Source organism: Corapipo altera, unplaced genomic scaffold (genome assembly GCF_003945725.1).
Source record: "Corapipo altera isolate COAL_440 unplaced genomic scaffold, ASM394572v1 126, whole genome shotgun sequence".
In the NCBI taxonomy this organism is placed as follows: domain Eukaryota; kingdom Metazoa; phylum Chordata; class Aves; order Passeriformes; family Pipridae; genus Corapipo; species Corapipo altera.
The window spans coordinates 531,486-558,356 of record NW_020884937.1 but is presented as its reverse complement, the minus strand read 5'-3'; the positions used below and the strand labels follow the sequence as shown (position 1 = coordinate 558,356).

Sequence of the window (26,871 nt, the reverse complement as noted above, 5' to 3'; positions counted from 1 at the left end):
TTCCATTTTGTAGGACGAATGTGACACATAGTGGGGAGATGGCTTGAAGAACTACAACCGTATTCAAGGACCATTAAAATTGAATTACTTCACTCTTCCTGAATTGTGGGGCTTCTGCCAGGAAGACTTTGACATCCAGTGGACTCTTGTTACCAAGACCTCCTTGGGGAGTGGAGTATTCCCACTCCATACTGAGTTGGCTAGAAAGTTGAGAGTAGGCTTTTTTTTTTTGCTGGCTTGTTTTTAGAAGAGGCTCATTGTTTGTGAGAGGACTCTTCTCACCAGAAGCCTCAAATGATGTGCAGAAAATAGAGGCATCACTTTGCCTTCATAGCAAATGGACCAAACAATGCAAGATCAGTCAGAGTTTGCAATATGGTATTTAATTTCTGGTTTAATTAGATCTGTATCTGCACTGTGCTCTGTAAGAACAGTTAAGAAATTCTATTCCCAGTCTTGTAGCTTCTAGTTTTATTACTGTATTGTCCTTGGAATGAGTAACCACAGAGCAGGGCTCCCACAGCTCTTTGGCATGAGGCTGTCAAAGAGTCGAGGCATCCAGAGATGGAGGATTCCATCCCCACGCCTGCTCTGCAGGCACGGACACAGAGTCTGTGTTGTGAAGCATTAAAGGTCTCTCCTGGGCTTTGGGGTACCTGGAACCTGACAGACATTGCTTGGTCCAGAGCAGCCTTGCAGGGAAGTGTTTTGTGTGCATTGTTCATAAGAGGAAAACCCGGGGGCACAATTTATAAACAGAGCCTGCGTCACGAGCGGCTTCTGGCACCGCACTCCAGAGAGGGGAGGATGGATTCCAGATCTCACTTAAAAATAGAGAGGTCGTGTGTGTGCTGGGGAATGGTGGAAAGCAGAGGGCAGGGTTGTGCAGAGGTCTTTGGCTGGGCATAGTCTAATGCTGAAGGAGACTTGGGAATATGACTTGTGGGGAGAGTTGGATTTCTTCAGCCTTAGAAGAGTTGTTGCTGTCCTCAGCTATCCAGGGGGTAAAAAGCTTTTTACCGTGTGGGTGGTCAAACACAGAAACAGCCAAAAAGGTTGCAGAAATATCTCTTGTTAAAGAAAATCCAAACTAGACTGAGTTTGATGCTGAGGAACCTTATCTAAGTGGAGATTTGACTCTGCTTTCATCAGGAGAGTGGACTAGAGGCCACTGGAGGTTCCTTCAAACCTAAGTGGTTTCTAACATGCATTGGACCCTGGAAGAGCATGTTTCCTCTCCAGAGGGGATTTGATATGGCATTAGGATAAGGACTGATGCTCCAAGGCTGTTATGGAACATGTCCCCTGTTGATTTTAACAGCTTCGTGAGCAACTGAGTTACCATGAAGGGAAAATTTCACATCTCCCGGGGTACCTGAAGCAGATTTAGAGCTTGGGAAACACTGTTTTGTGAGTCCTCTTTCCATGTAACTGCTTCAAATCACCATTGCACGTGGTAGGAGAATTCTGTTCTAGAGCCAGGATTTGGTGTGTGTCTTGTGACCATTTGGCACGACTGTTCCCATTGCTTAAGCAGATGCCTCTGCCAAGAGGATTTCTGGCTTCAATTGCGTTTGCCTGGGAAGAGGCATCGGTGCAATTCATCCCACTCTTACTGGGAGAGCTGCAAAGTCCTTTTGTGGCTGCAGTGATTGAGTTATCTTTGTAGAGAAAGTGTGTAGGAACATGCTGTGTCCTCTGGTCAGTCCCCTGTCTTTCTGCTTCTCCAATTAGCCTTGAAATAATTGGTTTCCATTAACTCTAACAAGAGATCTCCTTGGGCTTGTCTTTATTTTCAGAAATGGAAGCTTCATGTAAGTTATGCAACTGCAGAAGAGATGGTGTCCAGCCTCCCTTGAAGGCTGATGCTGGGCTTTCATGGGGGGTTTGTCTCAGTTTAAGGAGAAGTTCAGACTGGAGCTGTGGATGCTAAAGGTACAGGGAGAATGGATCCAGGGGAGCAGAGGAGATACCCTGGAAAAATGATGCTTCAGTAACTGAGTGCTTGGGGAGTTTTTGGTTTGGGTTGTTTTAATCCTTTCAGAGCTTGGTTTTATTTCAGAAAGAGCCATTTAATTGTAGAAACATGAAAGAAGCAGGGGTTAGAAAGGGTATGTTTTCCTCCTAAGGCAATGTTTTCTAAAGTAGGTCGTGACCCTCTTATGCAGGAATTTTGCAGCTGCTATCCTAAGGGTTGGAACTATATATGAGAGCCTACAGGGGTGAAAACAGGAGGTATTAAGCAGATCCTAATACCCATTTGGGGTCTCTGTCCTCCCCCCGCCCCCAGCCTTCAACAAAACCATCTCCTGCTTTTCAGGAATAAAGCAGCAAGCATTTGGCTGTGCCCAGTTTTATTGTTTTGCTAAGCTGTTATGCTGGAAGAGATTAACTGGGGAGCAAATTTTCTCCGAAAGCTGATCTTGAGAGAGGCTGAGAGAGGCGGAGGGAAGAGCCCCAGCGCTGACCTTGATCAGAGTCTTGAGTTGGGGAGTGAGTGTGAACTGAGCCCGGGAACATTAACCCAGTGCTGCCCACGCCCTCGGGACCGTGTTTGGCTCTGACCTGCTGGGAGAGTTGGTGTGACCAAGCAGTGCTGCCCTGGCACAAATTGCCCTTGGGGTTTTTTCCTCACTGAAGGTGGTTCATAGCAGCCCAGGAAATCTCCTCTCTTTCCCACCATTCCCCGTACATTTGTTACCTGCTCTTAAACTTTAGAAAACTTCCTTGATGGGCCTTTTCTTTTCCTCTCCGTTGGTGTCATCATCTCTCTCTATGCCTGTTTTCACTTAGCAGTGTGTTCAGCATCCTTGCTGCAGCTTCTCTCCTTTCCTTTTCTTGCCATCCTGGCATTCAACAAACAAATTGTGTGGCTTCAAAGCCTGAAGTGCCCGTGTTGCCATGTTTTCTGTACTCTTCCAAGAAGCACGGAAACCCGCCTTTGTTTGGTCCCAGGAGCACGGCACGCTGCCGCTGCCACCAAAGAGCAGCTTGCTTGTGGCACATCGTGCTGCAGCTTGGCTTAATCCTCGCCTGATACGCTTTTGAGATTTCATTGTTTCTCTATAATTAGTGCTACAGAGGAGCTGAAAGAAATGATGAATTAACGGGAGAGGGGGGAGTGGGGAGAGCAGGTGGTGATCGAACTAAACAGAGCTGCCAGAAAAGTAGGAGCAGCAGGGAATTAAATGGGAGGAGTCTCGAGTTCAGATGATTCCCTGCCATGTGCCCAGAAGGATTTAGTTTGGGATTTCATTACTGTTAAAATAATGCCACACGCTCCTAACAGATCGGGTCCCTGCAGGCTGGGGCATTGTCCAAGCACTTAGTGAAAAGCAGTTTTTGCCCTCAAGTCCTAGTGAGCATTGATCCTGCAGACTCAGGGAGTGGGAAGGATCTGTAGCATGAGTGGTCCTGCTTTTAATTAGTCTGCATCTATTGTTTCTGGTAGTAACATCTTAAAAGAATAAAACACAAAGCTATTCCTTGTGTAGTCACTTCTATAACCCTCTGGACTTCATCCTGTGAAAGGTTTGGTCTACAGGAGTGGTATTGCATCGGGATTGTAAGAAGCACCTCTGCCAGTTGTGCTTACAGCAGCTGGGTCTAAGTGGCACAAAAATCCCAGGATGTTATGCTGTGGGGGGAAGCAGGAGTGTGCTGACACTGCTGAGCATCTGAGATAATCTTTGAGCACAGATACTCTCATATCAATGAGGGCTGTGCAGGCAGCTTTAGAGATGAAAATACACACTGAAGAACTAACTGAGGAGTGAAAAGGGTTGTGTGACAAGACAATCCTCTGAGGTGCAGAGTTGTATATTCTTAACAGCATCTGGCTTGTATTTTCAGTCTCTATTACTATGCACCAAGACATCCAAAGAAAGAAATCATAATACTGGTGCTTTGAATGTGTCAGCAGCAACATTTCTTCTGGGATCTAACACTTTCCAAAGAAATTATACCGTGTTTGTTTTTTATTCTGACTTCCAAAAGGCGATTGCAGTAGGGAGACCAGCAGTGCTAGGAAGTGCAAACTCACTTCTGCCTTTTGCCAGCATTTCTGTGTGCTCTGCCCTCTTTATCTTGAGCCTTTATGCGTTTTTACTGTTTTTGCCCACCAGAGAAGCTGCAGAAAAAACTTAGGAAAGCAGGTACTGTGTGGAGAGGAGCAGGTCAGTGCCACCCAGGATTCCCAGTGGATGGGAATGTGTCTGTGCTGGGACTGCTGCTTTGCTGCTGGATTCCTGCACCTGCTGCTTGCCAGGCAAAGCACCACAGGGAGTGTGTGTGGAGGTTTGCTTTTGGGATGTTTGTCCCCTGCTTAATGTTGTGTGTCTCAGCCCTGCTCCTGGCAGTGTAGCCAACCTCTGCTGTCAAAACCTCCCCACTTTGCTCTTTTTGAGTGGTTTGTGTTAAATATCTGCCCAGACTCCTACATCATCTCCAGCTTTTGCTCAAGATCCTGCTTATAACACTCAAATTTCATTTTCAAAGTCCCTTGTAAATATTTTTGGTACTATTGCTGTCCTTTTCTTCCACCTAAGCTTTGCTTTGCTCCGTGCTCTGAAAAACTTGTGCAAGTAATAAATGGCCTCAGTCTTGAACTTCTTAAAAACCCATTAGCTTTGTGAAATAGTTCGGCTTTAGCAACCTTAGCATTTTGTGTTCTGCACATTGTTGCCTTCTGGGATTAAAATGTAAACTCCTGAGTGCAGGGAATCCCTGGCAAGCTGATGCTGTTGTCCAGGGTGCACTGGCAATGCCATATAAAGTGAAGTCAAAGTCCTGTAGCTCCACTGTAGCAGGTTCTGGTTGAACATTAGAGGAGCAGTGTCCCACAGTTCAGGACTTTTCAATTTATTTCAGTGTGACTTCGAATGGAGAAGTTTTTCTGTATCTTTCAAGGCTGGATTTCAAACTCTTTCCCTCCCATGGAACTTTATTTGAATTTATCTTGGTGCAACTTGGTGTGAGAAGAATATTGATGGTGGTTGTAGGGAGCTTCAGTAGCCTTTGTTTGAAGGTGAGATTGAAAACTTTTGCCCCCAGTTTATGTGAATGTACTAGACAAAAATCACAAAGCTTGCAAAAATACGCTTTGTCTGGATTTCAGAATCTGGAAGCAGTTTTTATAGTGTTAGGGACAGGAGAATCTGGTAAAATAGGTGTGTTACTGCAAAATGCAGAATAGTTGTTCTCATCTCTCTCCTCAGCCTAAATGGGCTCATGAGTTGTGCCTGGGATAATAAACAAAATAGCTGTGGGTTCATTTTTATTAGCATTTTTTAGGTATTGGCAATAGGAAGCTCTTGAACTATTTTCCACCTATCCTACCTCCTTTTTTATTAATTTGGATTTACTCTTTTCCAGTGAAGTGTGTAAATGTGGGGAACCAAGATGAAGGTAGAAAGTAAAGTAACAAGGTGTCCTATTGATGAGACGTGAATGTTGCAACAATTTTTGGAGGCCAGCAAAAATAGACTTAACATCAACTAGATTTGAAGTCTCACTGTTGCAATCTCCTTTTGATATCAAAGGGTATGATACTGCTGAGCAGTTTAAATCCAGAACTCTTATGCCTGGTTGTAGCAGTTTGAACAACGGTACATTAAAATGCAGTATTTTTTCCCTGTTGGAATTTAAATGTTCTCTGGCTGTGGTTCTCAACCCAGACAGCGAGGCTGTGTGAGAACTGGAGCTGAACCTGCTTGAATGAAACCTACCTCGTGTCTTTGCATGAAATGAGGAGAGATGAGAACAGCAATTAGTACCTAAAAATATTTGAAAAATCTCATTAGTTTTGGTAGCAAAGACTGTGGCTTGTTTTGACACTTTGGGTGAATACATCAGGTTAAAAGTCTGTGTGTGACCCCAGTGGCATTGCTTTTAAAAGTACATGAGTAGAATCACTCCTCTGTTATAAGGAAGCTGGAGTCTGGATGGTTTTTTTTGTCTGCACAACTGGAACGATCCCTGGAAGGGATCATAAAGATCCCCTTGTTTTCCTTTGGTTTGCCCAGCACTTGGCTGTGGCAGCTGAGCTGACCCATGGGGCTGCACAGACCTGAGTGGAGAGACCTGGAGATCCTTCACTGGGTTTTCACCTGCCTCTGCTGCCTTTACTCTCTGGCATTCCTAATTTTGTTGTCTGGCCTCTCTCCCTTCCTGCTGAAGTCCGTAAGATGTTGCTGACTCTCTTTTTCACCCCCAGGGAGTGGAGCGACTGCGGTGGTGCAGGCGGCCTTCTGCATTCCGAAGAAGGAGAAGGTGGCAATTAAACGGATCAACCTGGAGAAGTGTCAGACGAGCATGGATGAACTCCTGGTATGCAACCAAAATTGTCTGGGGAGTTGTATTTCAGTTATCCCTGAAATATCTCTTTGCCGAGTGCCTTAAACAGCTCTTCCTGAGGTGGGGGGTGAAGGTGAGGGGACTTGACTGACTCGGCTAGAGGCAGCTCAGTTGGCCTGGTTGTGGGACACGGTACTTAAAATGTTAAAAAGATCAACTGTTGCAGAACTTCAGACTGTGTGTTTAGAGCTAAGCACTTTGTATAATCCCTTTGTTTTGAACAGAGTTAATGTGCAAGTGTGAGGCTCAGCTGTACCCACTAGAGCTCTGTGGTTTGAGGGGGTCCAGAGCTACATGCTTCCAGAACCTTTACAATTTAAGGGAATGGCTTTGCTTTCTTTTCCCTTCCTGCAGTTCTTTACATTTTTTTCCCCTTCACCTACAAAGAGAAAAACTAAATGAATTAGCTGTTGTTCCTAATCTCTCTCTGGTACTGATGCCAGCTAAAGGGATCACTGACATACTGCAGGCTGCCATATGGAAACCCCCGTAATTCCGAGTTCAGGACAGGAGAGAGTCCTTTGGAGCTGTAGCTCCATAATTTCCTTCTGCTGTTTGTCTCTTCTCAAGGTTATCTCAATGAAAAACAGATTCTTGCAGAGGTAGCCGTGGTAACTGAAACTGCCCTTTTCTCATCTGGCTGGGATGTTGCTGGGCTTGGTTTTCTCCTCTCCCTGTGTGTGTGACCTGGTGCTTCTGCAGTGCTGCAGTTGTCACCTCACACGTGGAAGATCCCTGGATTCAAACCAGGCAGAAATGGACATTCCTGTGAACATTGAGGTGTCTCCACTAAAATGAGAAAGCTCTCTGGGGTCAAACTTTCTATAGAAAATATTGGCATAGTAAAAACTGGGGAGATGAGGCCTTGTACCATCTTTTCTTCTAAAGCAACTCTCTAGGATTTTTATAATGCTGCCTGTCTGTCCACTTACAACTTCTATAGTGTTACCACAGGCACTTGTTTTTGTGGTTGCAGTTAGAAAGTAAAACAGGGGCAGAATTTGGGAGTCCTGGTGAACTGTACACCTGTATGATCTTCAGCAAATCACCTGAACCATGGTTCCAGTTTCTATTTAGTGACTAATGTTATTTTTATCATTATAGGTATCTGCAAATCTGCCCTTGTAAGGAGGAAAGGCTCCATCCAAGCTGTCACATTTTCGTGCTTCTGTGAAGGGTTGTGTGTAGGACTCTTAAGGTGGCCTCTGTGCAAATCCTCTTATGGCTCATGCTGGTGTAGGAGTTCAAGATCTCTTCCCTTTTCACAGTTGGTCTTTTTGTCCTGATACCAACCCTTAGTACCCTTTTCAAGCCTTTTATGTGGCTTGTCCATACTGCTCTCAGCTGTATTCCTGACTGCATTATCACGATGTAGTAATTGAGATTGTCAGTCTTTGAGTAATTGCCAATTCTGGCTAAAAGGGTTGGGTTCAGAAAGAGATGCTGTGCACACTTGGCATGTAATTTTATATAAGTACTTCTAATTGCATATTTTAAATCCCTGGCTGACCTGGTCCTCACAAGGATTTTTCCTGTTATGGGTAGGATTGCAGTGTCTTGATGTTGTCAGGTCTCTGGAGCTTCCAGTTTTGTGACCAGGTCTCTCCAGAGTGAGTCCTTCTCTAGGCTTGGGTATGCAATTATTCTTGAACCTAAAGTCATGGTGGAGGGGAGAGGATGATTCTGAGCTGTAGCAGCTTCCTGGGGCACTGGCTGCTGAGGTAGACATGTTGTGTAAAAAGTGTTTTCTCTGGGTTTGTTTTGAGCTTGTCAAGTTTATGGGATGTTGATTCCCAGTGCAAGAGCCAAAAGGATGGATGTTCCTGATTTCTCTGCTCTGTGCTCTTACCTTCACTTCTTTTTATCTTGTTTCCATATTTACTTCTTCCCTAAAGTAAATATTCTCAAGTTTTACAGTCTTGTAGTCTCCCTTCGTGGCAGTTTCCCCAATTAGTTTTATTAACTTTTTTGAGCAACTACTTCTTACTGAAGGATTGTGTGTTTTTTGGTTTTTTTCCCCCAAGGAAGGTAACTATAAATCCTTGCAGATTACAGTTGTTTAAAGCAGCAAATGCAAATAGAAAGCTGATGAGTTCATACTGGGGTGTGTTATACCCCCTCCTTGCTTTCTTCTCTCCCCCTGTGCAGTTAAAAACACGAGCTGGCCTTTCATTAGCTCTCTTTGCTCTGAAGGCACCTGAGCACAATAATCAGCTCACTGTGAACTTTGCTGGACTGCCTGGGGTCAGGACAGTGCTCTGGTGTTACAGCAGTGCCCACTCATCGGGCAGTGAAGTAGCAAAGGGAAGATTGTGCTTAAATGATTTTATAATTATTTTTCTACAGTGCTTCAGACCCATAGCCTTCTCTTTATTCCCAGCTAAAGGATAAAACAGTTGCCTGGGAGAGGGTAGGGAGAGCAGCAAACATTTCTGCCATCCTGATAAGGGTGATTTGGTTCTTGTCCATCTCTTTCAATGTCCGTGCTGCTTAGTGGTTGGCACTTCCACTGCTTGGGATGGAGGAGAAGAGGAAGGTTAATTTGGAGTGGGGTTAGGAAATGCAGAGTAAGTGGCTCTATCACCAGCTGAATGGATGAGTGGCCTTGAGCTTCCTTGAGCTTAGCATGTTCCCAGAGGCCAGGAAATCCAGGACCACCTTCTGGCTTATGGAGATACCATGCTTAGAGTGATTTAAGTGATATGACTTGGCCTGTTAAAGGTATTGATCTTTATCCTTGTATTCCAACACTTGAACCGTGTGGGTGGTCAGGGATAACCTGCACGCTTTGCATACCCCATATGACATTCTAGGTTAATGCAATGGATTAATTTATTGTTGCTACAGGGTATGGAAAATGCAGGAAGGACCAATTTTTTGAATTAAGAGCGAGCCAAGTCAAGGGCATTCAGCTCTTCAGCTGAAGTGCTAATTGGTGTAAAGAATGTAGGCAGCAGGAGTAGTGCCATGCACAGATGTGCTTTTTTTCTAGCCCAGCTACTGAATTAGGTGATGTTAATGAGGAAATTATTTCAGTGCTTGATTTCTGTCTTTTTCCCTGTATGTTTTTGAATGCTCCTGGATCCTTCCTGCATGTGGGATTCAGCTGACAGCAAAGTACAACATAGCTTGTAATGATTGTTACTCGAGGGTGTGACTGGGAGTGGAGTGTAAGGAGAGGTGGTCAAATACAGTGTGGGCTACAATTCATCTTGGACTTCTTGATTTATGACTGAAGTTCCACTTCTTATTTGTCTTGCAGCCCAGGGTAGTTAACAAGCATGTAGCATTTGGTGTGTGTTTGAGAGCAGTCTGCCCACGTGTTGTACTTCACAGCTGCACACTGTTCAGTGCTGTGTTTTGCTCTTACTCTTTTCCATTGTGGGATGCTGGTTGCTTTGCTGCTGTTGCCAATCCTTGAAACACAGTGGTGTAACATCTGCCTCAAAATAACCCTGCCTCCAGCTTTTTTCTTGTATGAGTGTTTTCTTGTTTTAAAGAATTAATAATCTAAAAGGCCTTAAACCTCCACTCTGCCCACAAACTCCACTTCATTTTCATGCAATTAAAGCTGAGTTTTCTTTCATCCAAATGTTTGTGTGGTTTTTTTTTCCTCCATGAGTAGCAGATGATGTGGATTGTCACCTTAGCAGTTACCAGGAATGCTGAACAGCAGAGAGGGCAACATAAGCTATGGGATATTTTACACTGGGCTAGGGTGACTCAACAGGAGACAGGTTCAGGAAAGAGCATGGCAGATGTGGTGTTTCTGCTCCTAGGAAGAGATTCCAAATTCTAATAGGACTGGGCCTGACAGGTCTACACACAAGAAGGGTGAAGGGAAAGTACTGCTCTTCCACTGCTGTGGTCAGAGGGTAGTTGGGGAGGCAGAGGGAACAAGTTGAACTGCAGTAAATCAGAAATGTCCTTTAGAATTTCATGGAATTAACCTGGGGAACTTCTGCCAAAAATACAGAGATCAAACATTGCGTGAGATTAAATAAATCAACCTATAGTTGAGAAGGTTAAATTAGATAGGATTTAAAAAAAGGATTATGAACTCCCCTGGTTTAAAGCATAAGCCAACTGTTAACTGCCCAGGCTTAGTCAGAAGTCTCCCCTCTGGGCAGATAACTGTGTAACTGCTTTTTATAGGGTTTTTACACCTTCTTTTGAAGACTTGGACAGGATATTGAGCTGCCTTTGATCTGACAGAGCAGTTCCTACAAGTGGATTAACCAGACTGTAAGGTTGTTGGGAACAAAGCAGCAGGCTGGTGTAGTAGTAGTACAGACCTTTCATCCATGTCTATCATCTGATGGGAATTGCCATTATAATTCCATTTTCAGGTCTGAGGACCTTTACACTTGCCCCAGGGGAAAAAGTCCCCAAGTGTCAATGCCAGGGAATCTGATGTATAATATGTGGCTTCTGCATGGTCATTTGATATGCCATGTTGTGTGTTTCTTGCATGATAGGATTGCAGCTTTGCACAAGACTTAAACCTACGCTGGGTACAGCTTGGTTGTATTGCTTTTCAAAGCAGCAACAACAGAAATAGTAGTTGCTGGGCTGGTTGAAGTTGGTTTTTTTTTGTTTGTTTGTTTTTGTGGGGTTTTTTTGTGGTTTGTTTGTTTGTTTTGTTTTTCCCTTTTTTTTTTTTTTATTTTTTTTATTTTTATTTTAGTAAAGTTCAGTAGGGACATCAGGATTAATGGGGCACGAAATCCTGAATGTAGAATGTCTTTCTTCACTTGTACTGGATGAGAATGAGATAGTGCATGTAAAGAACTTCAGTGAGTTCACAGTTGTCTGTGGGGACTAATGACACATTTAAAGCTTTGTTGAGCTGTAAGCACCTAGCATTGATCTGAACAACTGAGGGTCAGTGATAGGTTAGTTGGTGATGAGGGTAAAGCTGTCGGTCACTTGCCCATTTGCTTGGTGGCTGAAACCAATAAAAATGGCTGTGGATGAGCTGCTACACCATAACTCCTAAATGTTTACTTCCTTCAGTAAGTTGTTACTAATACTGCATGAATTAATGATCCACTGAATAATGCTGAAGAGTAAGAGTAGCCATTGAAATGGGCAACTGCTGAATGACTTGCCATGGGGGTGTTTTGTTCCCATCACCTAAGATTAATTAATGATGAAGTCTCTTTATCCCTTTCAGAATTGTTTCTTTTCCAACATCATTCTAGGGCTTATCTAACCCCTCTTTACTCATGCCATTCTAGCTCTTGTAGCCACATCTTGAGGTAAGGAGTTGAATAATCCAAGGAGTGGAAGTTGAATCAGAATCTCTGATTTTAAGCTTTTTGCTTTTTTTGCACCTCCTTATAAAAACATCTCTCAAATTGATTGTGATGGAAGAACATATTTGGGGTTTTTTTTCTTTGTTGTTATGCTTATGTTTTGAAAGAGGAATGAATTAATATTCTCAATTTTCCAACCTTTTAGCTAAACCATTTGAATTTCAATTGGAGCAAAATGTGAACAGTTATGGCTGCCTGTAGGACTGGGGCTATAAATCCTGCTTTAAAAGGATGAAGAGCAGCTTTAATGCCTTATCTCTCAGCTGAAATCTCATGGTTTATGATCTTTGCCAGCCATAGTTGAAGCACTGGTGTTTTCAAGGGGTGATCACATCTGACCTCCTTTGATTTCTCCCCAAGCTGTGCTTTTCCTTCCCCAGTTCTCTTATGGTCATGATTGCCTTCAAACAGGGCAGTCAAGCTGGCAGCTTTCTGGATTCCTCTGAAGTTGCAGGTAGCCACATGAAAGCATTCTGCTGCTGTGCTCTATCTCTTGAGTTCATGTCAACATGTAGGAAGTAAAACTAAATAAAGCACGATTTTTATCCTTGTGTTTGAGAGCCAAGTGCCTTTGAAGCAAACCTCAGGGGCAGATAAACACAAAGAGTAGAAGGTGATGATGTGAACAGAAAACACCATTAAGAAAGTTGAGCTGTAACTAAAACAGCCTTACCTGCTCCTATTAACTCAGACTTCAGTTATAAGGCAGTGGGCAAATAAACCCTCTTCCAAAACAGCAGATCTCCAGAAGTATGTCTGACTTACAGGAGACTAATAGGTTTCTTATGATTCTAAATTATACTTCACAGCAGTTTTATTACTGTTTTGCAAGCCTTGAAATCTTTCTTTTATTGCCCGTAGCAGTACTGAAAACATTTGTCAGAACCCTTAGTGGAAGCCATGGAGGCGTTTAGAGCTAATCCCAGTCTATTTGCTTTTGGTGTTTGACAATGCAGATATTTTTAATATCTTGCCCAGGGTGAGCATGTAACCATTTCCAAACCATTGCCTGTGTCTAGACATGTTGTTGTCAGTAATTCATTTCTCCATAGCTGAGCAGAAAGCAGAGCACTTTATGGGAATTGGCAGGAGGGCTGTCTCTCATCACTGCAGCCATGGAGTGTGAGGGGTGTTGGGTGGAAGAGCTGCCCGTCACCCACCGGATCTGCTCATGGCTTGGGGGGGGTCTGTGTCAAGTGACCCATGACTGTTGGCACAGAGGGAATAAAGCAACATTTCCAGCTTAAAACTTGCGTAGAGCAGCCCAGATAAATGCTGGTGTTTAGTACTGACATAATTACAGAGGCGTGGAAACCGCTGAGATTTTTATTAGGAGTCTTCCAGTAGTCTTGATGCTGGGGAAAATAAGGGAAGCAGAGTTGTAGCTCAGTTATCTGGGGAGATAGCAGTCCTGTTAAGAGAGGAAACCTCTGCCTGCTTTGACTTTGTTGTGTTTAAAGAGCAGCAAGCTCTCAAAAAAGCTTTAGAAATAGTATTAAAGCTGTGCTTACTACCCACAGAAGGACTGTTGCTACATTTTATCCCCAACTGCTCCCTCGTTCTGTAAGTAGGCATTTGAGCAGAGCTTCCCAGTGATCCTTGACTGGGATTCCTGCTTTAAGAGCAGCCCTTCAGCCCTTGCATTTGTGCTGCTGGAGCACAGGCTGTGCATGCACAGCAGAGCTGGCTGGGTTTCAGTTATGCCAGGAAGCATTTTAACACAAATCCTGCTGTGATTTGCCACCATCACTTAAAATGATTGTATGTGCTGAGCCTTCAGGATGTTGGTACCATCTTTGGGGTGAAGAGGAACCAAGCTTTGATGTAGGTGTGAGATTAGCCTAGAAAACTGCTGAAAATGAGGTGGGGATCTGTGGGTGGGAGGAAAAGTCTGCCTGGCTGCTGCTCCTTCTGATTGGTATTAATGTAAAAACATTGAAAGTCATGGGCTGTGATGCAGTTAATTATTCAGAGCTGTGCTACACTGTGTGAGAAATGGATTAATCTGCCTGTGTTACACATCCTCTGGCTGACAGAGGTGTTTAATTGCATAGATCAGGTTTGTGATTATTTATTTTCCTTCTTTGTGCACCAAAGCATATGACAGGCTTGAGCTATTTTTCTTTAATTTATTTATTTTATTAACTGTGCTTCCCAGCCTGGGGAGCAGATTGTGGTAGTGAATGAGAGAGGAAGTTCTTGAAAAATAATAAAATAGTAACTAAGTGTCGCAAAATGCCTGAAAAAGGCCATTTTACAAGGTTGTGCAAATGGCAAAGATCTGATCCAGGTCTAGGCTCTGAAGTAAACTTGGTCCAGACTTTGTCTCATTGCCTCCTGAATTGCAGTGGAATACACTAATATATATAAAATATGCAATGTTTGTGTATATTTCTTGTATTACTCTTTTGATCTCCCAGGGAGCTGCTTCAAAATATTTTGAATGGTCTAGCTAAAAAAAAAAGATAAAAGCAGATCCTGTAGATCATTTCTGAATGGTGGGTTTGGGGCAGGTCTGGCTGATAGGATGGATCACCAGTCCTGCCTGCTGCTTTCTGGCTCAGTTTCCTCTGGTGCCACTTGTGCACATGTGGTGTTTTTTAGTTGTCAGAGAGAGAACTATAGAAAGCCACAGAAAACCCCAAAGCTGCTGATTTATTTCCTTTTTGAAAAATGGCTTGATACAAGTGAATGTTTGCAAGGAAGGGAGCTGGAGCTGTCAGAGTAAGCAGAGGATATTGTTTTAGGCTGTATTTATTTTCACAGAGTGGTTTTTAGGCAAAGAGTGTCTACATGGAGATGAATAGCCTATTCCCCACTCCTGAAATATCCTTTCCTGTTTAGAAGGATTCTTCTTTTATCTGCTTGTTGAAGTTTCCTGGAAAGTTGGTGCCTCTTCTGGGGAAGCAGAAAGAGGAACCTATTGCTTTGGATTCCTCAAATGCACCTACTCCCTGAAAAGCAGTATTAAGTGGATAAATCAACATGAGCCTGTTCCTTTGGAGCTGTGGTTGCCAGCTAAAGCCTTGCCAAGGGGAAGCAGTTTGCACTGTACTCGGTCACAAGCAGAGCTTTGCACGTGAGCAGGAGAATGTGCTGCTTTTGTGGGGTGTCCTGGACATGGGTGAATTCTTCTCAGAGCTCTCTCTTGTATTTCATACCAGGGAGGTCTTGTGCCTAGAGGGAGGAAAGGATCCTTCCCCTCCTTTGGGATTATGGGGTCAGCTAAGTCTGTGTCATGGGGAAGAGGCAGTGAGCAGGGATTAAACCTTTGAAAAGTGAGTGGCATCCACGTGTTCAGTGAAGGAATGTCTTAGCTGAGAGCTGAAGTTTGGGGTATGAAAGTCTGCTGTGGGTGATGCTGGAGGGAACAACTTGACAGGTTGGGGAACTTGGCTGAAGGTACAACTTGGCTAAAGCACAATGGCTCAGCTGGGTGCAGTGCAGGGTGCCAGGCTTGGCTTAAGGGGTGGCTTTTGTCTATGGACAGCCAAGAAACTGTGAGGGTTTCTGTCCAAACTGGTGATTTGTGCTTGCAAAATGAAATCAGTCAATGCTTTCTGTGGTGGTGTTGCTGCCCAAACCCTGGAACACCTCGACCCTTAACCCATAACCAAATCTAAGACTAAGCACGGTCAAAACTCAAAACAGTTTAATATCTGAACATATTTCATGTTGTCCTCCATCTGTAGTAGCTAATGACTTTCTAATCTCAAAGTGATTTCCCTCTTCTTCCAGTATGACAAAGGATACAGCTGTCCTTTGTGCCTTCAACCTGATTGAGCTAAGCCATCTGCTTTCCTGCTGGGAAGAAACATTAGGAATAAGAGGCCTTTTTTTCCCAGAGGTAGATATTTCCCTTTCTCATCCAAATGATAGTCTTCAACAGATTAAGCATCTGTTGTGTAATGTCTTAATGAAAGGAGAAGTCAACAGGAACTTCTTAGGTCAGAGATGTGTGAGTTCTTGGGAATATTCTGTTGTGGCTGCATGCAGGTGTTCTGGTTGCCACCACTTGGTTGTCCTTGACAAAGACTTCTTGGTCAGTTTTTTCTTCCTTCTGGACAGGCAGGCAGAGCACCCTAAAATACTTTTGATGCAGTCTGAGTGTTTAGAGTATTTCTGGATTTCCTTTGTTTAACTTTGAGTTATCCTTTTCCTTTGCACCCTCTTTGTCTTGAGGAAGATGAAGATAACTTCTGTGCCCGAGGGGTAATAATCACTGGGTCCAACTGCTAATGCTTTATTTTTCTCTACAGAAAGAAATTCAAGCCATGAGTCAGTGCCATCACCCCAACATTGTATCTTACTACACATCGTTCGTGGTGAAAGATGAGCTTTGGCTGGTGATGAAGTTACTTAGTGGAGGTGAGTGGTGCAATTTCTTTACCCTAAAAGGCAACGTAAAAACCTGTCTTCCTGTAGTAACCTTTCCCTTATTTGCCTCCTAAGCTTCCCACTTGTGAATTAAGACGTTTCATAGACTTGTAGAGTTTAGGTTGGAAAAGACCTTTCAGATCATCAAATTCAACCATTAACCCAACCTTCCCAAGGTCACCACTAAACTGTATCCGTAAGTGCCACATCTGCATGTCTTTTAAATACCTTCAGGGATGGTGACTCCTGCAGACTGCCTGGGCAGCCTGTTCCAGTGTTTAACAACGCTTTCCATGAAGAAATTCTTCATAATATCCAATCAAAACTTCCACTGTGCAACTTGAGGTCATTTCCTCTTGTTACCTGGGAGAAGAGCTTGACCCCCACCTGGCTACAACCTCCTTGTAGAGAGTGATGAGGTCTCTCCTGAGCCTTTTCTCCAGGTTAAACACCCCCAGCTCCCTCAGCTGCTCTGCATCAGACTTGTGCTCCAGACATTTTCCAGCTCCACTGCCCTTCTCTGGACCTGCTCCAGCACCTCAGTGTCTTTCTTCTTGTGAGGGGCCCAGAGGTGCACACAGGACTTGAGGTGCCTCACCAGTGCTGAGTACAGGGACAGAATCACTTCCCTGGTCCTGCTGGCCACACCATTCCTGATACAAGCCAATGGATGATGTCACTGGCTGTCTTGCCCATCTGAGCACACCTGGCTCATGTTCAGTTACTGTCAACCAGCACTCCCAGGTCCTCCCCCACTGGGCAGCTTCCCAGCCACTCTTTCCCAGCCTGTAGCACTGCCTGGGGTTGCTGTGACCCAAGCGAAGGACCTGACACTTGGCCTTGTTGAACCTCATACCATTGGCCTCAACCCATCCCTCCAGCCTGTCCAGACCCCTCTGTAGAGTCTTCCTACTCTCCAGCAGATCAATGCTCCCACCCAACTTGGTGTCATCTGCAAACTGACTGAGGGTGCACTCGATCCCCTTGTCCAGATCATTGATGAAGGTGTTAAACAGGGTGAGCCCCGGGGGACACCACTGGAGACAGGCTGCCAACTGGATGTAGCACCATTCACCACCACTCTTTGACCTTGTCCATCCAGCCTCTTTTTACCCAGCCAGTTTCTCTGGCAGAAAGCTGTGGGAAATGGTGTCAAGGGCTTGACTAACAGTGTAGGAGACAACATCCAGAGCCTCTCCTTCATCCACAGACTGGGTCATCCTGTCATAGAAGGAGGTCAGGTTGGTCAAGCAGGACCTGCCCTTCACGAACTCACACTGGCTGGTCCTGATCACCAGGTTGTTCTGTAAGTGTCGTGTGATGGCACTCAAGATGATCTGCTCCATGATCTTCCCTGGCACTGAGGTCAGACTGACAGGCCTGTGGTTTTGTGGATCCTCCCAGCCCTTCCTGTAGATGGGTGTCATATTTGCCAACCTCCAGTCAACTGGGACCTCCCTGGGGAGCCAGGAATGCTGGTAAATGTTGGAAAGTGGCTCGGGGAGCACTTCCATCAGCTCCCTCAGTACTGTTGGGTGAATCCCATCCACACGTAGTCTCGTGTGTGTCTAAGTGGTGTAGCAGGTTGCTAACCTTGGATTTCCCCTTGGATTATGGGGGCTTCATTCTACTTCTCCACTCCTGTCTTCCAGCTCACGGGGATGGGTAAATATTAATAAAAGAAATAAATATTTTAAATACATGAATAACAATATTTAACTTGAACCCATTCAGCTCAGAATTAGCTTCTCATGGTATGTACATCACTAGTAACACTGAAATATGTGGCAGTGTAGCTTTTTAAAATCACTGCACAGTTTACACAGAGCCAGTGAAATTTCCTCTTTCTGGGTTTATTCTCTCTGACACTGGAGAAACAGCATTTTTTGATAGTGTTTAAAAAGTTCTTATCAGTAATGTTTTATTCGATGTCATAATATTTTCCAGGATCCCTGTTTAAGTTACAGTCGAGACAAGAAGTGGAATCAAGTTCTGGATAATAACACAAAGGACTGTTGCTAAATCTTAGGCCTGTGTTTAGGAAGACTTCATTTTCCTGGCATCCTAGTAAAAAGGAATTGAAAACTGAAAAAAAAAATAAAATCCCTGTTTTCTTGCTTTCAAACAAAAACTTCTTGGCTTCTCTATTCTTGGCTTAATTCTGAAAACTGTAAAATGCCAGAAGATGATGTGGAAAAATCTGGCTAAACCTGTTGGCTTTTTCCACAAGAGCTCAACAGCGCCCATAAAACATGTGTCTTTGAAGATGTTCTTTAGAGGATTTTAGCAGTTCTCTTGAGGGAACTCTCATTTCATACCAACTTAAGTCTGTCTTAAAGGGTTTTTAATGTCTCCTGTGCTCTTGTGTCGTTCAGCAATACTCTGTCTTTTCTTGGAGGTCATTAAAGATATGATGGCTGGTTGTGTGTGGAAAAGAGTCCCCTGCCGGCTTACAGCAAGTTTTGGTGTGGTATAAAATGTGTGGGAATGTTTCCACAACATGAGGAAATGGCATTTCAGGGGTGCTGGAGATGCAGCAGCAATGGGCTTGGCCTTTTCCAGAAGCGTACACAACCTCTGAAGAAAATGCACAGCTGCCTCAGTCATTTCACAGCAGTTTTTTGTCTGAATCAAGTCACGAAGAGGCTCATCCTTGAGCCACCAAATGCTGTTTCTGTTTGTTCTCAATTTTGTGTGGAGATGGTTTTTTTTTTTTATGTAAAGCTGGGAAAAAGTCAGGCTCTTTATGGACCATCATTTCATTACTGAGGCACCACAGATGTAAAGACTATGCTGGAAAATTTCTGGAAAAATAATCACTGCTTCAGAACCAGCCTCTTGGAGGTGTGAATGAAGACCTGCTTCTCATTTAATATTCCTTTTTAATGGGCTTTTATGTTATACAGCCTGATAATTGATCCTTGTTCAGCTCTGGCATTCAGTGGGGGACTTCCAGTAAAGCAGTGCTAGGAAATTTCACTGCTTCTTACTCTGTTGCATATGTTGGAGACCAGGGTCAGACAATAAAAGACAGACTAGTGTAATTCTTCCCCCTCCCAACATTTCTGGGAGTCTGTTAAATTTTCTCACTTAAAATCAATCGTTTGAGGGCTGGAGGAATTGCTAAAGTAAATGGAAAGAGTTTGAGAATGACCTGGCAGTTTCTAAGCACTCTAGAGGGTACCTTGAGAGGTATTTTTCAGCTGTTTTCACTTTATACTTTTTTTAAGTCTATGCTTGAGAAATCTCAGATCTCATAGGCAAATTCTACAGGACAGTCTTAAGGATGGAGAAAGAAACTTGTGTTTGGAGCTTTCTGACTGAAGAGCTTTTTCATTCACTTTTAATGAGACTATTTTCAGTTGGCTTTAGGCTGAGTGATTTATGTAACAAGAGACACTTTTAACACTGCCTCTCATTCCTTTGAGCGTAGTCCTTATCAGTAATAAAGTGTCTCATTTTGCTGTCATCTGTCATCCAGTGGGAAAAATAATGACCTGGGTTTCTCAACAGGAAAAACCTTTGGGCTGGTTTATAAATCAGAAAGCAAAAAAAAAAAAAACCACAACAAACCAACAAGAACAACAAACAAACAAGAACCAACCAAACAAAAACCCCAAACAAGCAAAACCAAAACCAGGATGCAGCCTGACTCTTTCGTTCCACTGAACTACTCAGGAAGTGTGGACTGAGATTTGTACATCCCAGTGAGCACATGTGAAATATGTTTTGATGTCCATTCTGTATCTTGATTGTGAGTTTTGTACTTGAGAATTTATTCTGGGTAAAAGTTCAGAATCTAATTGCTTCTTTTCCATCAGTGTACGCTGGCGTGTGCTTTCAGGCTGAAACTAGTTTTAATTTCAGCCTACTTACTCTGACCTTATTACTTTGATAAACAGCCCACAAGACAGCCCAGTCTGTAATGCAAGCCTTTTTTGTTGTTGTTGTAAGTGCAGTTTAATTTATTTTCTGGCTGCAGTCTTTTTGATGAAATCCTAATCTAGCCATACATGCAAGTGTTTCGGAAATGTCTCTAAGGGAAAATACTCTAAATCCATGGAGTGCTATTGTCTGACAGTGCCTGGCTCCTCTGAGCCAGCAGACAGTGCCCTCAGAGGTACCTTAATTACCTGACTGACATTGTCACTGAAACAGAGCTGTTTGTCTCCACAAGTGCTGTGTTCCTGGAAGATACTGTTTTGTGTCTTTGGAAATCTCCAGCAGTGAGGAGGTGATGTGCTGGGGAGCAGCACAGAGCTGCTGATGTGCATCAGAGCCCAGTCAGGCTGGTTGGAATCACTGCTGGGAGCAGTTTGAACTGGCAGATTTGACACCGAAGCAGGTGTGGAGTTGCCGATGGCAGAAACGTGGCTGTGATGAGATCCAGCTGGTCCTGACACGAGGTGCCAGTGTGTCCAGTTACTGTGACACCCTCTTTCAGATGTGGTGACGTGTGTCTGTGTCAGCTTTGTGAGGTATCTGCTGTTTTCTGTTCCCTTCGGTAGAAATTTCAGACCCTTTTCTCTAATGATGGAAGTTTTGTGGGGATCTAAGCTTAGCAATGTCAACTTGACACTCCAGCCTTTGGGTCCGGTGTTACTCCAAGCTAAACTCCAATGGCTATTTCTAGACAACTGCTGACCTGCTCTTTGCCTCCCTGGCATTCCCCTGTCATGAATTTTACTCATGCCTTTTAAAAGCCAGCTGAAGCCCAGTGCTGCTCTCAAACTCTTGTGGCTTTTTAGTAGGAAGAGGAGCAGCTGTCCTTTTGTTCTTGTGCTTTTACTGACCGTGACCTGCTTGCTCTTCTAAATTCTCACTGCTTTTAACAAGAGCTCTCATTTCACAGGTGACCCAGGGCTGTAGATAACTCTGTAAAACAGTTGCTGCTATGAAACAGCTGGCTCTGGTGACTTGCTACATCACACAACAAATTTTACTGTCCTAGCCCACAGCCAATGAAACCTCTAAAATATTTTTAAAACTGTGTGCAAATCCTTTAAATATTGAAACATTTCCAAATGGGGCTCTTGGATATTCTGCCTTCTGGAAGCCTTCTAATTAAATCTGCTAAGGAGATTACTGTATTGAAATAGTTAAACCTTTTATTTTCCACAAGTTTTACAGATTATCTGATCAACTTCTTACTTCAACCTTTGATCTCAAGTTCAGCAAGCCAGACCAAAAAGGAGGTAGGCAAGTCTTAGGTCTCCACTGGGGACACAGGACATCATGTTCCATTTCTGCTGTGTTAATCTCTGATCTGGCCTCTCCAAATTCCAACTGAGTTATGATCAAAGCATGAGCCACGAGTTCTTAGAAATCCTTGTGTTTATGTTGAATTATTTTCTTAGGAGAGAGCTATGCTGTTTTTAATCCATCCTGAGGGTTTTTAATTTTATTTGTAGAAGCACAACTTAATTTCAAACAATTAAGGATAAGTCAGAAGCAGGAGATGGGACTGTACATGATTGCAGAATGTACATGATTGTGTGTAGATACATCACCATTGTCCTCTGTAATAGGAAAAGCATGAAAAAATAAATAGTTTGTCTTCAGATTTTCTCCTATAAATGTTTTGATCTCAACTGCAATAGGCTGTTTTCCTCCCTTTATTGCATTACCTTATTTTCTGCCTTGATCTTGTCATGTTTCTTAGGCATCAATGCAAGTGCTCTAGAGGGAAGGAGGCAAAAAATGGAATTTTCCTTAACTTTCCCTCTCAGGAGGTTTAACCAGGGTTAAGAAGAAACTTCAAAACTAGAAACCCCAGCAATCTACTGAAATGTCTTTTCCTTTGCTTTATATAATTTGTCCTTTCCCTTCCTTCAGTGTTCTCTTGCTGTTTCTGTATTTCTCAGCCCCAGAAGTACTGAATCCAAGCAGCTCTTCCTTTTGCATTTTCTTCATCTGTTTGCCAGAGACTGACAAGGTGCAGATTCAGTTCCTGGCTCTGGTGACAGTCAGGCTCAACAAAACTGCTGGCTAGTGCTGGGATGTCTTAAAAGAATCTGCCAACTCCCAGTTCTCAAAGATGCAGCCTGTTCAGCATCAGTGTTCATCAGATTTGGGGCAGATTTTGGTTCTCACAAAGTTGTGTAGTAACCCCCAGCACTGTTTTCCATCCTATTTGTGCCAGGCCTTCAAATGGCAAATCAATGCAGGTACTGTTACCTGCCTTTTTTTTTTGGTTGGAAATTAAATTAAGGCATTAAATTTTCCTGTTTTGCTTGCCAGACCAAGTTAAAGGAGGAGTTTTCTTTGCATTTAGCTTATCCTGTATCTTTGCTCTGTCACCTAAGTTATATTATAACATGCAAGATATGGTTCCCACAGCAACCAGCTCTGCTGTACATTTCTTTTGCCTCTGGGGACACGTAAAATTCCAGCTGGAATGCTCCTGCATTTATCTGTGATCTTGTTCCAAACCAGCTTTTCTTTCTGCTCAGGTTTTCGTGCCCTTCTCTGCTCAGCCCCACGTGCTGAAACATTAAGCAGTGTCACTGAAGACTGTCATGTGGATACTTTCTTCCTTTCCTGAGGAAGAATGTCAGAAACAGGCTTCCTAAATGCCATTCCACAGGCTTGCTGGAGTAGGTGAGGTCAAAGAAACGTGCTCTGGATTTGGAAGAGGAAGTGTTGATGTTTGTGGTGGTTTGCTGTCGAAAGTGAATCAGTGGAACAATTAGGACTCCTTGCCCTGAGGGTGTGATTACATGGAAGTTTTCTTCAGCAGCAAAGCTGATTTAAGGAGTTCCTGGCTGTTTGGTCTCCACCCTGCCTGCAAAACTGGGTTACCAGTTACTGCAGTGATCCCACTTACAGTATGGCTTTGTAAGCTGGGGCATGGGCACAACAGGGAGCTGGTGAACTGTGGGACTCTGTCGTCTCATTTTGCTGCAACAGAAAACCCCATGTCTTTGGAGCAGAACATAGTGCAGGGTGTTGAGACAGTTTTACTGGGTATGTGTGTAGGGTGCAAGACAGGACTGCATTTGCTGGGATCCAAGACAGTCCATTGAAAATGGTCTGTCTGATGTCAGTGTACAAAAACTGAATATGTGTCTCTTACAAATTCAGGATATTAATCTGCTCGTGGGTTACTCGTGTCTTCGTTGTTCAGATACTGTTGTCATGGGTGGAAATCATCTCTACTTGCTTCTGGAAGGTTGGAGCTGGCTTTGGTGGATTGAGTCAGGCCTAATCAGGTAGTCTCCAGCCTTGCCAAAGTGGGAAAAGACAACTGTGGGGCTTCTTGCTCTTTACTCCTGAGGGAAACTGGAGGGAACAGCGGGACCCCTGTTCCTATTGTGCAGCTCTACAGACGTCAGTCTGTCCGTCTGCAGAGCTGGCGTGAGCAATAAGGACTCCAGAAAAAGTCACTCACTGTATGTTTGCCTTTGACCTGCACTGGTTACAGGTGGGGCTCTGTCAGGTGAGGGTAAGTCTGTGTCCTGGGAGTTCCTGGTGACTTGTGCTGTCATTAGGAGCTACTTCATTAGCAGCTTTTGGAGCAGACTGGGAAACTTGGGAGTTTCAGCAGAAAACCATTTACGTTTCAGTTGCTGTACAGTTGAGTACAGCAGTACTGAGGAGATGTATTCCATGACCACTGGTGTCAGAGTACTCTGAGACATTTCAGTGATGAATGACAAACCATGCTAAATGCTTTATCAGATTGCACAACATCTCATAGGCTTCCTGTTGATGTGCTGCACAGTGCATGTTTGATGGGCAGAAATTTGTTTATAGCTGCATTTTTTCCCCATCAATCCCTAAACATTGTCTCCTTTCTTTTGTCTTCTGTTGGGCTTTGAGATTAGCTGCTCATCACCAGATTTCTTTAAACATCCTTGTTAGTGACAGCATTGTTTATATTTATGGTTAGACTCCAGTTCTGGCCCTTTTCTCTGTGTCTTGTTTTGTCTTTTCCTGATATGCTTCCCTTCTGGGCTTGGAAGAGCTTTCCAGTCAGCTTCAGCCAAACCTAATTTCTTTTGTTCTCTCTCACTTAAGGCTGACTGACCCTCCTGTACTGTGAGTCTGTACTTGCTACTTGTGCATTTTTAATGAAGAAAATCGTGAGGGAATTGTTGTAATCAAACCTAATGCCATGTGTGATACACGCCAGAGTGCTTCATAATGTTATCTAAAATTGAAGTTTTATTTTAGGGAGGAATCAAAGATGTTGTTTTTTCTTTTAGAGGCATTGCAGTGGATTTGTTTTCCCCTTGAAAACCTTGCAACTGTTCTATAATACAGAGCTAGGTGCCTTATTTCCAGTGTGAATCCCATCTTCTGGCCACTAGATTATGGGAGACTTCTGTCTTACACGGTGAGATAGAACAGTTTACACATGGAGCACAAACCCATAGTGAAACTGCATTTAATCAGAGATCCAGCTGCATTCAGATGTTCTCTCACTTCCCCAGTTACTCCTAAACTGGTTTGGAAGCTGGCTCAGGAGCTGGCAGTGCCTGCTGTCATGCTGGTGTTTTCAAGCAGTGTGGTCAGTTTGTAAAGCACATGCTCTTGTGTGGTTTAGATCAAGGTTCCAGTTCAGCTGAATTAGTTTCCAGTTAATTTTAGCAGTTATTGTCTTGGTGGACCGGGAACAGCCCACTCTGTGCAAAATGATCTGGTTTTCCCCCTTGGACTCAGGATGGGGCTCTGATCCACTGCTCTCTTGTGGAGTTGGTGTGAGTATTTGTCTGCATCCTGGTGCAGTGGAGTTCTTACCCTGGTGAGTGTGTCACACACTTAACTGGGACCCTTGGGAACAGCTCTGCATTGAGTTTATCAGCCTGGTTCTCAAATCCAATCCTGACCTAGCTGAAGGTGTTTTTCTTAACAGCGAAATTCCCATGACTTCTACTTTCAAAGTAGTTTCTTGTTTGGCTGTGTGTTTCTGTTTGGAGTTCTGGGTATTCCACTGCTCCGTGCCAGGTTTCCCGAGCCAGAATGCTGGAAGATTTTGAACATGGCACGAAGCAGTGCTTGGAAGTGCAGCTTGGCTTCTTTCTTTGTATTCCGTGGTTCTGTGCTTTATGAAGTTGCAATTGAGTTGGGAATTGAGATCAACTCCCAAATGTATTGATTTGTGAGGTGGAAAAATCCCAACTTCATGGTGTTGTGGTGCCAGTAAGCCAAACCCTGAGCAGACAAAGTGGGGATGATCCTAATAACATTTTCTCCAACAGAAATGTGGCTTTTGTGTTGCTTTTCTGCTGTTTCCTGCACTAAGCATTTTGCTGATCCCTTTTTTTGCTGTTCTCCTTTCTGTAGATGACTGGCAAATTCCCCCCACTTCTATGAACACCTCAATGTGAAAGTGGTTTTAAAAAAAAATTGTGCTTAAAAAGTGGCAGGCAGGACTGGGAGCAGATACAGCCTGGGTGTGAATCAGCCCTTTCACAACCAAGGCTGGCTCTGTGCGTGCCCTCTTGTCTGTCTGCCCTCCACCCCCTTTTCTGGGTTAAATACAACCTCTGACTTGGCTAAATAGAGGAATTTTTGACCAAATGAATTTGAGCACCATATGATCTGCCTCCTCATGTTCCCTGAGCCCTTTGCAGGAGAAGGGAAATGCTTGTGAACAAAGTCTGCTAACAGAGTTGTGGGTGGAAAGAGGACAAAACGAGTACGTGAAGAACCACATATTTTCACTGGACTTCCAAAACAAGTGACAGTTTGTTCTCCAGATAAAGGCACATTTGAGAGGAAAGACCTGAACAGTGAAAGTAAGAGGGGATTTTGGTGGGTTTTTTCTTGGTGTCACAAAAATTCTTGTCCAAAATAAGAAGCATTGAGGTTTGTAAACATGAACTGTTTAAATATGAAAACGTGACAGGCTGAAGTCCCCGCGAGTCCTCATGGCACACAACAGAAGATCCTTTTCTCAGAACATGAAGGTGAGACTTCAGTGAAGGGGAACATGCTGTGACATCTGGGGTTTTGCAGTTTCCTTCAGCAGAGATAATCTTGCTCTCATTCAGGAAGTCCAGTGTATATGTCAAAACAACCTGAATTATGTCTGGGTGAAACCTTTGGTTGAAACCCATGACCAGACTTACTAAACATGAGTGTGTTTCTCTGCTCAGGTGGGGTAAAGGAAGGCTGAAGAGTTCTTGCATAAAATGTTGGAGGGATGCTATGTAACTACATTTCTGTATTTTTTAAGTTTTCCTTGATTTTTTTTTCCTATTTCTGTTAATTTCTTCTGTGTTAAGATTGCATCCTCTGCAAACATCCTGAACCAAGCAAAGATTTTTTTGCAAAGAGAAAGCTGGAGGTACCATTCAGGGCAGCCAGGGAGCTGGTCTAACCACTTGCTGCTGACAGAAGGGCTTTACTCCCCCATTCACAAATGTTTCTCCCTCCTTCCTACCTTCCTTTTCCTCTTTGTTGTCTCCAAACCCACAGGTTATGCTCACTACCAACCCGTTTCTCCCTCAGTTTGTTTTTCAGTGGATTTAGCGGGTGTCTTGGTGTACAGTGTGAGGACTGGTGCTGGAGAGCCAGAGGAGATGGAAAATGGGAATACTGGCTCAGCACATACTGCTTTACACAAACTGAGGGACACTGTGAACCCAGGGAATTGTTGCCTGTGCAGTTTGAATTGTGCAAAACGAGCCTTTCCACATGGTGTTTGTGTTCAAACGTTGCAGCCTTTTTGCTTTTGTCAGAGAATCCAAAAGGAAAGTAAAAATGATCTGCACAATTGTTTTGGCCTAGAAATTCAAATGGGATAGTTAATAAAATAAATATTAAAGGAGGAAGGGGGTTTTGTCTACCTGAACCTGAAGGATGAGAAGAAAAT

General features: G+C 43.6%; 1 protein-coding gene across 2 annotated transcripts in view; it reads left to right on the top strand.

The window, feature by feature from the left end:
- The window catches only part of OXSR1 (oxidative stress responsive kinase 1), a 97,550-nt gene that overhangs the window by 13,112 nt on the left and 57,567 nt on the right, over nt 1-26,871 (top strand). For both annotated transcript variants that reach the window (XM_027660609.1, XM_027660610.1), the window contains exons 2-3: nt 6,215-6,327; nt 15,932-16,040. In XM_027660609.1, coding sequence (XP_027516410.1) covers nt 6,215-6,327; nt 15,932-16,040 — 222 coding nt within the window. The remainder of the gene's footprint in view (nt 1-6,214; nt 6,328-15,931; nt 16,041-26,871) is intronic.